A 17,241-nucleotide genomic window follows, 5' to 3' on the forward strand; every position below is an offset into this window, starting at 1 on the left:
CGCATATGATATCTCTTAGTTGTGTTGCATTTTGGGTACTTAACTTAGAACCTCACCGACCGTAAATTGAGTGATTTGCGCTAATTAGCATCTTTACCTCGCGTATCGCGTCCAGACGATGGAATCTGGGCCACTATACATGTATTCGGGAGCAGTTTCTCAGCTTGACACGACACAAATTGCACTAACAGACCCGCTCTAGAAACTAGTCACATTCTGACAATTCAATAGTGGCACAAGCCTGTCGTGTCTGGAGATCACTGGACTACGTCTCCGTACTGAGTACATAAATGCGAGCTGAGCCTTATCCAGCCTAGTGTTAGTCAGCCAATCAAGTCGGGACAATGGCGTTTCTTTTTCTGGATTTTTTGTGATTGGATAGGTTCCTAGTGAATCCTGGAGCACTATGAGACAAGTATCAGTCTATGTACTATCATATTGGAATTGTTGACTTTCCCCTGTACAGCCCTATACTATAGCCCCTATAATAACCCGTCTTCATCTGACACCCGAGTCTATTTACTTCAAAGTTTAATAACTGAACTTGACATCGCAGTCACCTCGGGCCCTAAAGTATGTCCTTTAGGCCCATATTCTCGACCCACCCATCGAATGGTAGATCCCCTTTAAAATAAATCTGAAAATCATTTCCGATCGAATGGAGCCAGCCTCGAAGCTTTGAATCTCCCGAGACTGTCTTTGATTCGTCCTTCCAAATGTATCTGGTTCGAAAAAGCGGAATTTGAAAGATTTATTTCATGAAACTCTCAAACCGAGGATCTTCGTACACTTCAGCCAACAAAGAAAGTGCACAGAGAAAAGTGAAAAATAAATTGGAATTTTCATCCGATCGTCATACCTGCCATGCCCTTAGATCCTCATTCACGAGATCAGAGATCGTGCATGAAGGAATGCAGATCATCGGATCTCGCAGGCAACCAGGATCGTCTCTTGGAAAATGGACTGGTCCAAAATGCGAATCATTGGTCCTCTCAAAGCAGCCAGAGTCATTAGAGGGGAAATAGAGAGGGGTAAACATTACATCTTGCCTTTCTCTGCCTCTCTTGCATATAGTTTTGGCTTGTAAACCCTAGCGTTCGGAGGAATTACTCCAGATCGGTGGGAGCACATACTGATCCATGGATACTTGCAGTATTTGTCATTTTCATTTCCCGGTTCTTGGGTCTGCCGGGGGTTTATTTTATTTTTATTTTTTATTGTTTTTATTTTTTATTTCATTTCAATTTTTATTCCAAATTTTAAATTTACATTTATTTTATTATTTTATTATATATATTTTTATTTTTTGATCCAATTTTGAGTGTTTAACCTTATTTTTCATTTCCCTGACATTTGAGCTTCTATTTGGTCTATTATAATATTGAATTGCCAAGAATTCCTTCTAGAATCAATACAAGTCTCCTTTTCGTGAACCGCCAAAATCAAGCCCGATTCTTCTTCTTCTTTTTTTTTTGGTATCAGAAAGGAATTGCCATCAGGAATACATATAATAAAAAATAATAAGGTGATCTGCAGCTTATGGCTGGCTCATAGCACAAGTACTCCATAGCATAGTAACACAACGATGCAACAATGGACATCCCAAAAGGGCCCTCTGCATAAACCACCCTGAATTAAACGTCTAGGTCGTTGATAGGTGCACGTTTTAAGCATGTACCTGGCTAGAATTTGGACAATCCGAATTGTTTGCTTATTTGGCTGCCCAAAACAACATAGACTCGTGTCACCGGAGGACCACTCATGCATGATTCAGGTGTGCCAAGGACATAGTTCGTGATAAGGCCACCAATCCCTCGTCGCCATGCAAACTGATATTACAGGCTCTTTTTTCTATTGGTCAGATCAAATATTTTTTTAGTTTTAGATGAGGCCTTGTCTTGTTCAATGACGTGGGCGGGTGTCAGACGTCTCTTTCTTGGACGGGTTAGGCAGTTAGACAGGGCCCGGAAATGGAATTCCTGTCCCTATGGAGTGATCTGAGTTGCTGGATGATGAAAGGTGTAGCGACGGGAGCTCGGGTGATGAATCGGTGGGTTATGCATTAGTGCCTGGCTCGGCGCTAAAGACCGTGTCGATAGTACTTTGTTTCTTTGTCTGATTTCTGCTCGGTTGGAGCTTTGCTACCCTTGTCGGCTAAATTTAGAGCCGACATCTAACGTTATCTCGCTCGATTAGGAAAGACTTTGATCCTATGTGAGACGTCAGAAGTATCACTTCCTGCTACTTCCTAATGCAATATAATTGGGGATATAAACAGGCATATATCCCCCTAAATGTCACTCGCTTCATTTTCGAGCCGGGCCATGGAGTGGCAAGGACGGCATAGCCCACTTATCACATATGCTGAACAAGTCACATCTGAGGGGATTTTTGGTATCTCCTTGAAATATATCCACATCTCAGCACTGGAGATTTACTAAGAGTAATATAGTGAAAATAAAGATGCGACCTAACGGGTTAGATGCCAAAGTAAGCGAGAGAAACATGAAATCGAATTCGACTGCTCAGACTGTTTCTTATTTACAAGAAGTACGAATTTGCACAAACGTGGCATTACATCCATATTTGTCAACATAGTCGTCCCATCCAGGCAACCCTCGTTGTCACAATTGTATCATCAAGGGGTTTGATGTTGTGGGGTCCATCGAAGGATTATGGCTCAAGGAAGCGAAGCGCTTTGTCCACTTGTTCCGCTTGCATCAGACGCCAAATAAGAATGTAAATAGATTGCAACAGGAACTCCCGAGTATTGTCACAGCTTCGAACTTTGTGTCTGCCAGTTGTATCTATAAGGGCGCTGCTTCCACGTCGGTTTAGCGTCTCTATACCACCATCAGAGAGAAATCCCTGGCCTATAGGGGGTGAACGACAGCGCATAGTCAGCGAAATACTACCTTCTAGTTATTATGCGCACTTATCGAATCCTGCAATATGGTTTATATATCTCGTGCTTAGTCTAGTCAAGCGCATCAGTGATATGTCCCCATAACCAAGGGCTTGCGCATATCTGGTAGCGAACATCAATATGAAATTGCTGTAGAAATTTTTGAGACAAATAGTGAGCGTCGAAGCTTATATTTCGAGTCCGGTTGGCGTAGGAAGCCGGTTAAGGAAGAGGTATGACTAGTTCGGTGGCCACGGTAGAAAACAGCTTCTTTGGGTCTTTACAGAGCGTTAGAGCCTATACTATAAAGCAGCAGTTCCACACTACTAAAGTAGGATAAGAAACTTGATCGCATCCCCGACGCATTCTATAATATAATAGGGTGGCCGTCGATGCTCACACAAAACAAAGGGTGATTATTGCTGTCGACGTCTAGGCTTCTAATAAGGAGGCGGGAGACGAGGAGTTAGAGGATAAGAAAGAAGCAACTGAATTCCTATAGAAACAGCAAATAACTAACGTGATTACCTCTAACCCGGAGCAAGCACCACATGATCTTAGCAACTTAAAACACACACCTTCAGTGTTTCATTCTCTAGCAATAAACGCCTTGTTGAAAACATTTCCTGCCAAAGACTCACAGCTTGATCCCCAAGGTTCTGTTGCGCGTATTGAGGGTCTTTCGGATCCCTCTCGACTCGAAATTTTTATCAAGCATGTCAAAGAGTCGTTCACCTTCTTGGATTGTAATATCGGTAATTATAATGGAGTCCGGGCGATGAATCTCAGGTCGAGCTTGCACATCTTGGATGGTGGCTTCGATAGTGGAGTAAAGGAGATCGAAACGTGAAGCATTAGGATTTGGAGTTAAAGTATTTGCGGAAATGGTGATGGGAAGTAGTTCTGGGTTTATTTCGTCTTCTGACATTTTGATAGTAAGGTATTACCTAGGCAGGGAAGAAATGCGGATGATATTCAGGATGGTTACTTGTTGGACTCGAGGCTAGGCAGCCATGAATAGCTCACATACCGCCTTCCTAGGACTGCCTGATATATCCGGAAGGAACCTTGGAAATCTTGGAAGGTCATCTTGGAAGTCATGGAAGCCCATAGAACTTTGGAAGTGCAATGAGGGTTCACACCATGGTTCACCTGCGGAGGAACATTGGATGGTTAATTCTATTTCCCGAGTCTAACACTATATCACGGACTATTTGCAACATGTTTGATATGCTATGCATCACTGATATATTACACGAAGGAAAAGCTTTCTAAATCAATGAGATATTCAAACAACCCGACAATGTCGTATTGTCTTATAGGGATACCTCTGTCAAATATGTGACTTCCGCACTACGCGACAGTCATACTGAATACAAGTACAACAGCGAGGCTGCCAAATAATATGTTGGCAAAGTATGCGGCTGCTCATAGTAGAGAAAGAAGACGGGCCCCTAGTTAGTTAGTTAACGTATTCCACAAGCGAGTGGCCATCACAAGCGAGTGGCCACCCCCAAAACACCATAGTAAATGCGATATATTACAACTTGATATCTCAACAATGGTGGTCTATAGAGACTTTTCTTTATAGCATAGTGCTCTATATATGATATCTAGCATATCTAGGGAGCTTTGGGGACATTTATGGCTTTGTGACTGCGTTATATATATTTCTAGTTTTTAGACACGTAATTTTCGGTAATTTTTGAAATGATAGTAAGATAGTATTCTACTCTCTTTGAAATTGATTTATAGTGCTAATAAGTCTTATCAATGACTATCAACAAACGGGGAGATAGGATGAATATATGGTTGTTGAGATATAAATGTGGAATATATCGCATTTACTATGGTGTTTTGGGGTGGCCACTCGCTTGTGATGGCCACTCGCTTGTGGAATACGTTAGCTAGTTAATATACCGGTCTGAACTATCAGGTATCTATACCCATCTCCACTGCCTGACTAGGCACCCGTTTTAACAGTTACTACTCGCTCGAGCAGCTCTAGACGGTTTCTCGACGGAGTAGCGGTCTAGAGATTGCAAAAGCATCTAGAAATTGCCGAGGAACCATACTGTCTAAGGTGGACAGCACATTACTCCTTACCTAGATCAATCTTCCTCTCTTTCTCTGTCGCAGTCACGCTCAATTCAGTCTACGGTTTTCTCCAACCTTCTCCAAAGAAATTCATCCACCCATGCCGTAGATCATAATTGCAACTATTTCTGTCTTCTCCGATAAAAAATCCAATAACAGCATATACATTCTCAATGCATAAATTTCCTGTTCCGTCGTCGAGGGTGCATTATGCTTCACAGCCCGATTGGGGCGGCCCCAACCTGATACAGGAGTGAGAACTTGTGAAACGGCCCCCCGGGGCTTGACCCTTTAATCACGCCCTCAAGATGGAAAACCTATACAACATAGAGCGACTTCATGAGTTTTGCAGTCAGTTTCCCCCCATATCTTTGTTCAAAGGGTGCGTATCAAATGGTTTGCCTAGTGCATCTGCACCATCACCATCAATTAGGCTACAGCGGTTGATCCGGCTCTGATCGGGTGCCCTACGCACGTCCCTTTACAGCCAACCCAATGAGACTCTCTCGCTTTGCTTAGTTGCATAGTTAGCCTGCAATGTATCAGCTCATTTGCAGGGCTGAATTCATACGGGGGCCGCCCCCCTGATAGTTTGGGGAATGCCACTTAAATGAGGAACCGTTTCCCACTTGGTTCCTTTCTTGATCCTATAATCTCTACTCATCAGTTGCTCTAACAGTTCAACTTCCAAAGACAAAACGAAATACATAATGCGTACCACTTGGTTTCTCTCAACGGCACTAGCTGCCCTCGTCACTGCGGACGAATCAACCAGAATCAACTATTTCGGCGGTGGAATGCAATGGGCTCATTCACTCAGCCTCCACCCATGGACCAGCACCGCTGCCAGCGTCGCTGGGATCAATGCCGTCGCCACCACCTACGAAATCAGATGTCTGAGCGATGCGCCCAGGTCTGATTGTGAAATCGCGACTCCCTGGACCATGATCCAGGGCCCAAGCACCTACAGTCTCACTGGTGTATATACCTCGTCGGGCTCGGGATCAGTCAATGCTGTGACTGGAACCCAGAACTTTGATTGCACTTTCGCGAAGGCCACCCAGTCTCCTTCCTGTTCGTTTAGCGTGAAAGTCACTGGCACCGCCGCTGGCGTTTCTACCTCTACCTCTACCTCCACCTCCACCAAGAACCTGCCAACGGAGTCCTACACCTCCTACGGGATCGATGTCACGGCAGGAACGGCTTCGTTCACTGCCAGCCAGGCAACCCAGACTCCCAATGCGGGGGCTGCTATGGCTACTGCTGCGCCAATGGGGGCAGCTGCCGTTGTGGTGGTTGTTGCCATGCTCTAGTGCTTTGCTTGTTAATCCTTTGCATCCGCCGCTCTTGTTTTACCTGAATGTCGACCGAAGAATGTCTTGATGAATTACCTCAAGCACACAATTGACTGCTACATGTGTATCTTCATGTTATGTTTGCTTTATGTCCTAGCATTTTGGGTAAATCTGATTCGATCGCCCCAACAACAGTGTTTCTTGTTCTTATTTGGTGGATGATGGATGATGCGTAGATAGATGGATGGGTGATTTATTTACCCTGATCTTTTGCTGAGTGATACCTAGGTCACCACTGTTGTGCGAATATATGGCTGTGCGTTGCACTTCAAGTTCCGATAGTGACGATTGCCTTGAGTAGTTTCTGCTTGATTTATGACGTGAGGCTATTCCTTCTCTAGCACAAACTGGCCGAATATAAATTTGGAAAGACAGGAAATAACAGGCAATTATGAGATCGTGACCCGATGCATTAGTCGACATGGCACTGCCTGATGGAATAATAGGGTAGGGGTGGTTGGGACTCCATGATGTAGATGGGGTTAGAGAGAATAGGACGGAAAGGCGGAACAAGTTCAGACTGAGATGAATAAGTAGGCACCCAGAACAGGACGGATCAACGGTGACATCGACGCGGCGATCTCATCGCAACGCCTCTGAGTCTGATACCGCGCGGTTTGTGAACCTTGCCTGTCTCTTTTCCCTATTTTAGTGCTTAGCTAGGTTGATTGAAGGTTAGCTGATCCTTCGCGCGGCTATCGAGCTGCAAATGGTATGGCCGGTCTTGGATCTGCACCAACCAAGTTGCCGAGCTCTGTTGTCTAGTGCTGGCAAAGGCAACCATAACCATGGCCATGGTTCCGCAGTGAGATCAGTTCCAATGGCGTCAGAATTCAATTGATGTATAGAGACCAACGCTGAATATCGAGGGCGATGAGCTTAGGTAACAAAGAGAGAACCGATGGCAGTTTCATAGATATAGGCGATAGGTTGATGAAAGTAGGAGAGGGATGAATGGTCTAGAGGGCCAGCTACGGATAACAGTAACGGTGAAAATCGAGCGAGATCAAAAAATGATATGCGATAGCCGATTCCCTTTCCATATAGGGTAATTTTCTATTTCGGGGTGCATCATGTCGTCTGTTTTGTGATTGGGTTCGGCATCCGAGACTGCCGTGAAGTAGACGGACAAGACCAAGCAGCGAATCCGCCGTGCATGCCGGGATATGGTGCGAAGAATTCGCCAAGAAGAACAATCAGATAGAAACAAAGATTGATATATGCATATCCAACTAAAATGAAAGAGATAACAGCCATAAACCCGAGAAATAAATAATGCAAAAGGAGAAAAAGACAAGAGAGAACAAGTAACCGCCCCGCTAAAAGAACATGAATCAGACAAAGAGCAAAAGGATAAAGGCCAGTCGACGACCTGGTCGAGTGTGTCTAGCAATAAGCTTGAAGCAAAAGAAAGAACAACCGCAGAGCTTTTGCAGATGCAGGCAGGATGGGACAAATATGTACAGACGAAGGACCAACAATGTCTTTTTGCACATGCATGAGCATTTAACCATCAAGGCGCAATGCGTCAAGCCACTTAGAATTTGAGTGATCACCAAGTTTCCTTGAAAATAGTCAGTATAGACCCCCAAGACATCAAAACATATCAAAACTTACAGCAATATACTGTCCAGCTTCCTTCTTCCGCTGCCAGAACATATCGGCCTCTTGAGCATTGAGATTACCCTTTGCCATGGCAACATCAATGAGAGCAGCCTCAACACCTTCACCCATACCCTTACCCGAACCACAAACGAAGACACGACCATCAAGCGAGTTGATAACGAACCAAACGAGGTCAGCCTGGTGTCTAACCTCTTCCTGCACATAGCGACTCTCGCCCCTACGGCTCTGCACAACAGTGCGCACCTTATCCTCATGCACGCCCCACTCGCCGGAGTAAAGCTCGTCGAGCAGCGAGTCGCGCACGCCTTGCAGCACCCAGACCTTATTGGCGCAGTTCGCCGACTGCAGACGGCGCTGCACGAAGCCGCGGAAAGGTGCGATGCCAACGCCAGCGCCGATGAGCAGCATCGGACCATCTGAGGCAAAGCGCGTTGCGAGAGGGTTCGCCATCAGTCCTCGGAACATGGGCACGTGGAGGTCCAGCTTTTCGCCGGAGGCTTCGGCGGCAATCGCTCGCCGCGCGAGTGACTCCAGGTATCCAGATCCTACGCCTGTGCGGGTCCCACCGCGCCAGTCAGCGGATTCTGCAACTGTGACGGCGACTTCAATTAAGCGTCGGCATTCGTTGCCTTTGTATTGGCAGGAGATCTGGGGGTCTTGGGACAGGGAGTAGAAGCGGGGCATCAGAGTGTTGAGGACGGAGAGGAGATGATCAAGGGGTGGTTGAGAGCTTGAGAAGGCGGTTAGGAGCTGGGTGAGGGAGACGAAAGAGCTTGTGCGTAGGTCGCAGAAGGCGCCTTGGCCTTGGGCTGAGGAGAGGTATTCGAGGATTTTCTTCTCGTTTGGCTCGCTTGTGTACTCGGCGAGGAGGCGGAAGAGTGGCTTTGTTGGGGCGTAACTCTGGATGTCGGAACACCAGCTTAGAACCTCGCGACGGGTAGTGATGAGTTCGCGCGGCTTGTCGTCACCCCAGATTGTCGGCCAGCGGCCCTTGGTTGTGCGCATGAGGACTTTCTTGTCGCGCATAGACTTCGGAACACCTAGGAGGTTGAGGACCTCTTCAACTTCGGAGTCCTTGTTCTTGGGGCACACGCCAATTGCACCGCCGACTACGAAGTCGACCATCCCGCTCTCGGCGGGGTAGTCGGTAACATCGATATCAAAGTGGTAGGTACGCTTTTCGGCTCCGGGTCCCGTCAACTCACGGGTGTGGAACAGAGGCGCACGGTAAACCTGGTAAGGGGGTGCGGCTGCACGAATTCCGGCGGATGGTCTGCAGGGCCAAAGGTCATGTCGGCTGCTGATGCGGGAGGCGGCTTGAACGAAACGGTCTTCTCTGGGAGCGGGGCAATGTTGGAAAGCTCACTGTCCATGGTGAGGAGGTCAAGGTTCAGCTTGAGGCTATCAAATGCCTTGTTGCCGATAGGTGCAACGATGGAATTGAAGCCTGAGATCGGTCCATCTACAGGGCGCAATGCCTGTCCCCGGCAACAACCCCCACCACAGCAGAGAGATTGAAGCTTCTGAGTGCCTGCTGTGCCCACATTCTCCAATACCCTTCGCATATCAACCGCGTTCTGCGAGATGAGGACAGTGGATGCTCGTCGTCGTTGCCGACCACCGTCGACCTTTTCCTCTGCATTTTCTTCCTCGGATTGGGACTCGGGGGTGATGTTAGAGGGGTATCGGGGGAATTTGAGCCGCTCGATACAGTGCCCTGGGAGGAGCCTGAGGAAATGACGTTGAAATTGGTATCGGTTACTGAGAGCGAACGCACACCTCGAGGCTCTTCGGGAATTGGGTTATCTGGGTGGGAGGTCGAGGACACTGGGATTTCTTGATAAGTGCCTCTGCGGGGACGGGACCCCGTAGAGTAAGTCGCCGATGGCATGATAGGTTGAACGGCGTGAACTAATTCGATAAATCAGAATTTAAGTCTCAAATGTTGAATTGGGATTGAATGTTCTCCGCATACCCATGAGGAAATTTAGAGGAGTTTTGGGAGTCACCGAAAAGTTGCACAAGAATCGGCGCAACGAGGGAAGACCGGGGTATATGAGTCGAGACGTGATACTGGTTGAGGGACGTAATAAAGCCCCTTTTTTTTTGCTTTCTATGAATAGAGCATGGGAACAGAAGAGTGGGATGAGGGAAGAGAACGCGGACCCGAAGAATGGTCGGGGCGATAGTTCCGTACAGGGAATCGGCAAAGTGAAAATGACGGTATGGGAATGAGAAATACGGGATCTCACAGGAAGATCGGAAACAGTACAGGGATTTATCAGATTTGCCACATTCTTGGTCACGGGGTATGTTACGCGGTTGGTTCCGACATTGATATTTTACACTATATAAGAGCTGGAATATGGGATATTGACTTATGTAGATCTTGAAAGTCAGTAGTAATAAGGACTCGACTACTGGATATGGCAAAGGCTCCATTTGGGGTCATCGTATCCATCCAGATCGACGGTGCATATGAAGATGACCTTGTACCTTACCCGTATTCGGTGGCGCTGGGAACAGCCGAGGGGAGTCCCGGCTGTTGACCTGGACCATAGTAAGAATATCATATGATTGCAATGTAGACTATCCTACAATATACAACATAATACAACTTACGTTGAACAGGGGTTTTACAGGGATATTTTAAATTGCAATTGGAAAGAAAATGGATGTTCCGAGGTGGGCCGACAGAAAATGTTGAATGGGGGTAATTTTCGTTAACATGACAATACCATACAGATTACCTCGGTTATCAGATCAATCAGATAGGATTTGTCCGCCTCATTGAGTAATCAATCCCATCTGATAAACTCCACACCATCTACGGAGTACATAGGGCAAGCCCAGTTAAGGGATACTTACTCCGTATATTGGGGTACTTATACTTAGCGATAAAATAAATTCACCTAATTCCAAGCCTCCTCATTCTTAAAAAATACAAAATGGAACTCTACGGACTCCCCCACTTTTCCGACTAGCCGGTGTATCGCGTTGACCCATCACGGTTCTCCTAGCTTACACGTCCCTAACCCTCGGTAAGTCAATTTCCCCAACCATTCGGTCCAAAGTGGGGATGTCATGAATCAATCAGTGGGTCAGATTGAATGAGCTAGGGATGTTCTAGAAAAGACAGTCACCCCTGGAGCTTTCAGCTCGAAAGTTTCATTGGTGGCTGGTTAAGGATTCAATAATAACGCATAGCCTGAAACCACTCCCTGCCGATATCAGGCTGACTCCTCCACTTATAGCTCATCCCTGGGCTTTTATTGTTCACTAGATCTCTATGTATCAACAGCGCTACATTTTAGGTGTTGCAGATGCACTATTTTCTTTGTTAGACAGAACAAGAAGCCGTGTTTTGCATACGAAGTAGCAGAGGTCACGAACTGCTCGTGTTATAGGAGAAAGAAACAGTCCCATCTGATAACTTAATTTTCAATTCCGTTGGCCGGCTGAACGGTCGAGCCTGTGTGGAAGTCTCCGATACGTCTAAATCGAGTAACTATCACCACGAATAGGGGTGAGGCCACGTCATTATTATACAATGTACGGAGTAGCCCTGTTTGAAAAGGACAAAATAATGATGCTCAAGGTAATACGGAGTACATGATAATAGCAGAATCTCAACATTGTACCTATACACCGAGTATGTCACATCATCACGTCATCAAAATACACAACCTTGGAATGCACCTGGGCAGTCAAACATAGACAGGAAAATAATAACAGAAAAAAAAAGATAGAGAAAACGACAAAGAGACAATCCTTAACTATTTTCATCCCGCTGAACCAAAGCCACAGGCGGAATAAAATGATGCCTCCCCCTAACCAAATAGTAAATCGTCGCGGATCCAACGATGCCAACATACATCGCCACGCTCCAGTTCATCGTTTCAACCGTAACATCCGTCGACAAGGGAAAGAACGCGAAGACAAAAATCGGACAGAGGAACGCCAATGCCCCAATATTCACTGCCATGCCATATTTTCCAAGCGACCACCGGTGGTGTGGGAGCGGCTCGCCACGAATGCGTTTTAGAAATACGCATCCGATCGAGATGATATACGCGGACAATAGGGATGTGATTGTGAGCGAGATAACGGCGTTCAGGGCGACCTCCGACCCGATGTTAATCATCGATAGTAGCACTGTGATGACTAGAGACACCATCACGGAGTTGAGGGGGATGTTCCAGCCGGGTGTGACCTAGTGATTACGGGTTAATATGGCTGAATCTACACATCTTGTTTCAGATGTCACACAGGGGTTAGGTCGGGGACTTACATATGCGAAAAAAGACGAAAAGGGCAGCCCCTCGTCCCGTGCAAACGACCAGAGCTGGCGTGATGCCGTCGCCACCTCGGTGATTGTGCTGGCTGTCAGAGTCACCACTAGCACAGCGGTCATGGCGTTTGTCGCGGCTATGCTACCCGTGGTGTTGTAGAATATCTGGATAAATGGGAATCCCGTCGGTGTATCGAGGATTTTGTCGACCTCGCCTAGTGTGAAGCACAATGTGACTAGCATGATGAATCCTAGCACACCATTGACGGCGACAGAGGACATCATTGCCTTTGGGAGTGTCTCTGATGCGTCTTTGATTTCTTCGGCTTTTCGATGTCAGCACAATATACCAAGTCTGAGGTCGTTCATAGGGCTCTTTCTTACACATATGAACCGAGCAATCATAACCAAGCATGGAGGTTATGGTAGTAGACAAGCCGACTAATGTTGCCGTCCCAGCATTGTTCCAGCCACCCCCGTTGTTGAACGTGGTGAACACCGCGTGGGCATTATTCCGCGGTGCGAGTACCCATAACGGGATGATGATGGCGAACAGGCCAATAACATGGATGATCAAGATCAATCCTTCCACGAAGGGAAGATTCTTGGCTAGGAAGGTGTTGAATAAGATTGAGAATGTCGAGATGGCAATTACTAGCATGGTGCCATGCCATCGCTGGAAGTCATAATCTGGCTGGTTCAAGACGATCAGGCCTTGAATGATTGTGCCAGCAAGGTAGGCGATGGACACAATAGCGCATTGCCAACCCATTGCAGAAAGCCATCCTGAGATAATACATTAGCTAGCTAGACTTACACAAGGACTAGCTGTGTCAACTGTGTTACCTGTGATATAGCTGAGGTACTTTTGTCCTCTCCTTGGTGCGAACTCCGACACCCAATGATACTGTCCACCGGCAGTGGGGGCCCTATTTGTCGACTGATTAGCGGGGATCCAGCCAAGGACAGCATGCCATCAGCCACATACATCGAGGCCATCTCAGCAATGCTGGCATAGACAAGGGTAAATCCGCATGAGACGCCGATGAACCCCCATATCAAGCCCGCTGTACCGCCGTCGGTCAAGCCAGCCGCCAGCAATCTATTAATGGAGTCAGAAGTCTGCATGATCATCATATGCAGGGACTAGCACTTACGTCAAGATAACTTCCCATGTGCAGATCAAAGTGCATCCGAATCCAACAATAGAGATAAACCGAAAGTTTCTCTTCCTGATGTTAGCAAGACCGCCACAACCGCAATGACAAGAGCAGAGCAACTTACTCGCAGAACCTGCACTCGACCAAGAGCATTCATATCACGGCGATCTGCCAGCGTGCCCATATACCGTGGCTCAACAAGGCCTTTTTGAGCATACTCCTCGTCGTCAAGACCAGTCATCGTCTGCTGCGAGTCAGGTCTGGACCGGCTGAAGACCGTCATGATCGCGTGCGTGACTGAATGACTAGATGGAAAAATCTATTCAAGATGAGACAACAAAATTCTCCGCGAAAAAAAAAAAGGGAATCGCGAGAATAAAAAAGAAAGTCTATATCCCCTGGCAACTTGGCACCCTGAAGGATGTAGGGTGCGAAGTATAAAAGCGCTGAACGATCAAAGCACCCTCTAATAAAGCTAACAGAAATGGTTGTAGCCAGAAAAGGCAGTTATCAGGAGAAGATCCAAAGGACTGGAATCGTGATGGCCACTGAATTGCCGGGACCGAAGCGTGGTATTGACGTGGGCGCAAGGCATGGCCTGTGAATAATTCTCACGCGCCATGTGGGAGAGAAGACCTCCTCGGAACACCCAAGCAATGATCCGAATGATACATCGTTCTTTGCTCAAGGGTGCTGCATCGAATCCAATTGGAAATGTGACTGTCGGAACTCATTTTTGGAGTTTGCTATCCCTTGTCTCTTGCCCGGAATGGGGCGTATTGGCACCTTGCATGCCACAGGGGTTTTGTCCATTTAACGTCGTTAAACTTGGGAGATATTGAAATTCGGACTGACTGTTGGGGTTATAATGCTACTCTAAATCCTTCTATTCCGTCGCAGTTGTATAAACCATGACTTGTTTCTCTCTTTCAAGAACGCACCACCAAAATAATAGAACAACACACAAAGTACGAAATATAAACAAAACCTAACCCCTTGAATAGACTCGGCACCACTACCCGTTACATTTCTGATGTATCAATTGCGCTAACTCTCTATCAATCCCTGTCCCACATCCCCTCGTTGCTTATCCCCCAGACGATTCCGCCACACTCCATGCTTGCCTCGATCCAAATAACGGGTGAATGCATAAACCCCTCGCTTGATTTGTCCAAGCGCAAATCACACAGCCTATAGGATGGTAGCCCCCCAAAGACCCACAGGCTAATTCTCAAGGGCGCACGCTGATCGACGACCCTACAGCGGGCCGCCGTGCCCTAAAGCAGCATGTCCACAGTACGGAGTAATCGAAGTTCGACGTGAGGGAGAGAGGTCGATCACCATTCCAACCAGACAACATGAACTTATGCCGATAATAATAATTGCCACTTATACCCTTCAAGAAGAAAGGGATAAACCGGCCATGCACATTCGAACCCCCCCTTCCAATATCCCCCATATCGAGCGAACCCCACCAGCCCTACTCCGTACTTATGTACATGTCTGGACTCGATAATCCATGTTTCTATCGGATATCAGCATATGATCTCCCAAGACAGAAAAATAACCACAATCGCAAGCGTATCATAGGAGAAAAGGAACCTAGCTCGGTCGTTGTCACCTCGCCTTGACCTCACCTTGACCCGCATACCTCCTACTTCTGTTTTCCTATCGTATACAAGCGTCTCAAATAAATCCCTTCTTTAACTTATTCTCACCACGCCATCCAGCCACATGGCTCGCGGATCTGACAGCCTTTCACAGTCGCTTCTGTGCCTGTGTTGATCACTGCGGCCCATATATACATTCCACATAACACCACATTGTACATCCTTCCACATGATATACACCATAACAACGAGAAGAGTACTTATTTAGACTCCGTCGTTTGCGGTGGCTTTTGCTCCCTCCCCCTGTCATGGGCCCATATGTGCCGCCCGGCCAGTCGCCGCCCTTTGAGGTTGTCGATGACCTGCACCATGGCGCGTGGGTAATCATCACTGCTGCACTGGGACTGGTTGTGTCCTTGGTGTGTTTCTTAATTCGGTTATACGTGCGGCTCATGCTGATTCCGCCATTTGCGCGCGATGATTGGGTTTTGTTGGGTGCTACGGTGAGTTGCCTCGAAGATTCGAGTCAAATTTGGGCTGGATGAGTTACCTGAGTACACTGCTAACATGTATTATTTTAATGACTGTACAGGCTGTCGCCGTGGTGCAATCAAGTCTCGTATTCTATGCCTGCTCGCGCGGGTTCGGGACTTCTATATCGTTATTGAAGGATGGTCGACTCGATCAGATTCAAGCTGTAAGTTGCTATTTGATATTCTATTATTTTGTTTGCATGGACCCAAACTGAGCAGCTACCTAAGTTAATTGCAACAAGCGATATCATCGCTCTGATAATCATCTACCTCTCCAAATGCTGCGTCGTGGCTATCTACCTCCGCCTCACGCCGCAGAAACCACATAACCGTGCATCCTGGGCGACACTAGCTCTGTGCACTGCCTGGGTAATCCCGGCTATATTCATCGTCTTAGTCAACTGTGAGCTAAACACACCTTGGCGGAGTGACGGCGGCGAATGCAGCGACTTGGTATGTGAAACCAACCAATGATATACTATATGCATCGATTCCCTGAAGCCCGTCTCTAATCTCGCAAGAGTAGTACATACGGTGGCAATTCATCGCCGCAGTCGACGTTATAACCGAGCTCCTCCTCTTCCTCCTCGCCGTGATCCTCCTAAAAGGTCTTTTTATGTCCGTTCGCCGCAAATTAGCCGTCGGGTTTGCATTTATATTTCGCTTTCCGTGAGTAAAACACGCATCCCCAATTTCAGCCCCAAGGCTAACCGCAAAATGCCAGTCTTATAATTTTCTCCCTAATCCACATCTCATCCCTCCACGCAGCCCTAAACAACAAAGACACAACCCTCGCCGCCGTCAAACCAACAATCTGGATGCAAGTCGAGCTTCACTACGCCCTAGTCGCATGCAGCGTATTCTGTCTCCGACCTTTCATGGCAGCCGTCAGCACAAACTACGGTACCGCGGGCGACTCGACGCTAGAGAATAGCGCGTCGAGATCAAACGGTACGAAAGAAAGCTCGAAGACCGGGTCTGGGTCCGGGTCCGGCTCGAATTCAAATACCGCTTCGAGGTCCATGTCGCAGTCCCGCATACAGAGGAAAAGAGCCGGGACAGGGTCAAAGCCACCGCTAGTTACTCCGGGGGTTAGTGGTCCTGGTTCTGGTTCTGGGCTGCAACAGTCGGAGAATCAGCGCCCCCGCCTGGACCCTTCATTGTGTGTTGATACCAGTCCCCGTGCGCACGGAGCGCTTGGGAAAACCCGAAAGGATGCGAAGAGTGGCAGACCGGATACGGTGCGTGAGCCTGTACGTCGGTCGATGTTCCCGCTCAGCGCACCGCGGAAGAATCTGAGCTTTCAGGTACCGGAGAAGGGGAAGAATGGCGCGAGGGCTGGGTCTGTGGGTTCGTTTGCGACAGAATCTGATTTGATCGAGCTTGTACCGAGGCCGCATAATCGACATGCGAGTAGTGCGACTGAGCGAGTGGATGATGGAGAGGGGCCTGATAAGATGGTTATTCATAAGGAGATTCGGTACTCGATTCAATATGAAGATGAGGCGGAGGTGAGGAGGCGGGAGGATTTGAAGATTAATTCTGTTGATGTTTGTGCTTATGTATAATTTTGTTTTATATTAAGGCTTCTTGTGTCACCTGTGGATGTGGGATATTATGCATAGATAAATCCGGGGATTGGGCTCCAGGGATGCATCCTTTGC

At 47.3% G+C, this 17,241-nt stretch overlaps 5 protein-coding genes across 5 annotated transcripts; 2 read left to right on the top strand and 3 right to left on the bottom strand.

Moving 5' to 3' along the window:
- Positions 1–3,542: 3,542 nt before the first annotated feature.
- On the bottom strand, positions 3,543–3,833 carry N7519_003721 (uncharacterized protein; the record flags this gene model as incomplete). Its single annotated transcript, XM_057290499.1, has 1 exon — positions 3,543–3,833. The coding sequence occupies one exon, from the start codon at positions 3,831–3,833 to the stop codon at positions 3,543–3,545; it is 291 nt and encodes a 96-aa protein (XP_057151701.1).
- Positions 3,834–5,712: 1,879 nt separating this feature from the next.
- N7519_003722 (uncharacterized protein) lies at positions 5,713–6,315 on the top strand (the record flags this gene model as incomplete). Its single annotated transcript, XM_057290500.1, has 1 exon — positions 5,713–6,315. One exon carries the CDS (start codon positions 5,713–5,715, stop codon positions 6,313–6,315), a length of 603 nt encoding a protein of 200 aa, XP_057151702.1.
- A 1,594-nt stretch (positions 6,316–7,909) lies between these two features.
- N7519_003723 (FAD binding domain protein) lies at positions 7,910–9,874 on the bottom strand (the record flags this gene model as incomplete). Its single annotated transcript, XM_057290501.1, has 4 exons — positions 7,910–7,921; positions 7,975–9,216; positions 9,240–9,644; positions 9,695–9,874. The coding sequence occupies 4 exons, from the start codon at positions 9,872–9,874 to the stop codon at positions 7,910–7,912; spliced, it is 1,839 nt and encodes a 612-aa protein (XP_057151703.1).
- Positions 9,875–11,755: 1,881 nt separating this feature from the next.
- N7519_003724 (putative GABA permease) lies at positions 11,756–13,717 on the bottom strand (the record flags this gene model as incomplete). The annotated part of the gene is made up of 7 exons (XM_057290502.1): positions 11,756–12,196; positions 12,275–12,600; positions 12,659–13,060; positions 13,121–13,203; positions 13,263–13,376; positions 13,432–13,502; positions 13,559–13,717. The coding sequence occupies 7 exons, from the start codon at positions 13,715–13,717 to the stop codon at positions 11,756–11,758; spliced, it is 1,596 nt and encodes a 531-aa protein (XP_057151704.1).
- Positions 13,718–15,352: 1,635 nt separating this feature from the next.
- Positions 15,353–17,145, top strand: N7519_003725 (uncharacterized protein; the record flags this gene model as incomplete). The annotated part of the gene is made up of 5 exons (XM_057290503.1): positions 15,353–15,547; positions 15,637–15,741; positions 15,806–16,030; positions 16,104–16,246; positions 16,302–17,145. The coding sequence occupies 5 exons, from the start codon at positions 15,353–15,355 to the stop codon at positions 17,143–17,145; spliced, it is 1,512 nt and encodes a 503-aa protein (XP_057151705.1).
- Positions 17,146–17,241: the final 96 nt, after the last annotated feature.

Source organism: Penicillium mononematosum, assembly GCF_028829835.1.
Source record: "Penicillium mononematosum strain IBT 11891 chromosome Unknown utg000002l:1.0-8112719.0:1.0-8118358.0, whole genome shotgun sequence".
Lineage (NCBI taxonomy): Eukaryota > Fungi > Ascomycota > Eurotiomycetes > Eurotiales > Aspergillaceae > Penicillium > Penicillium mononematosum.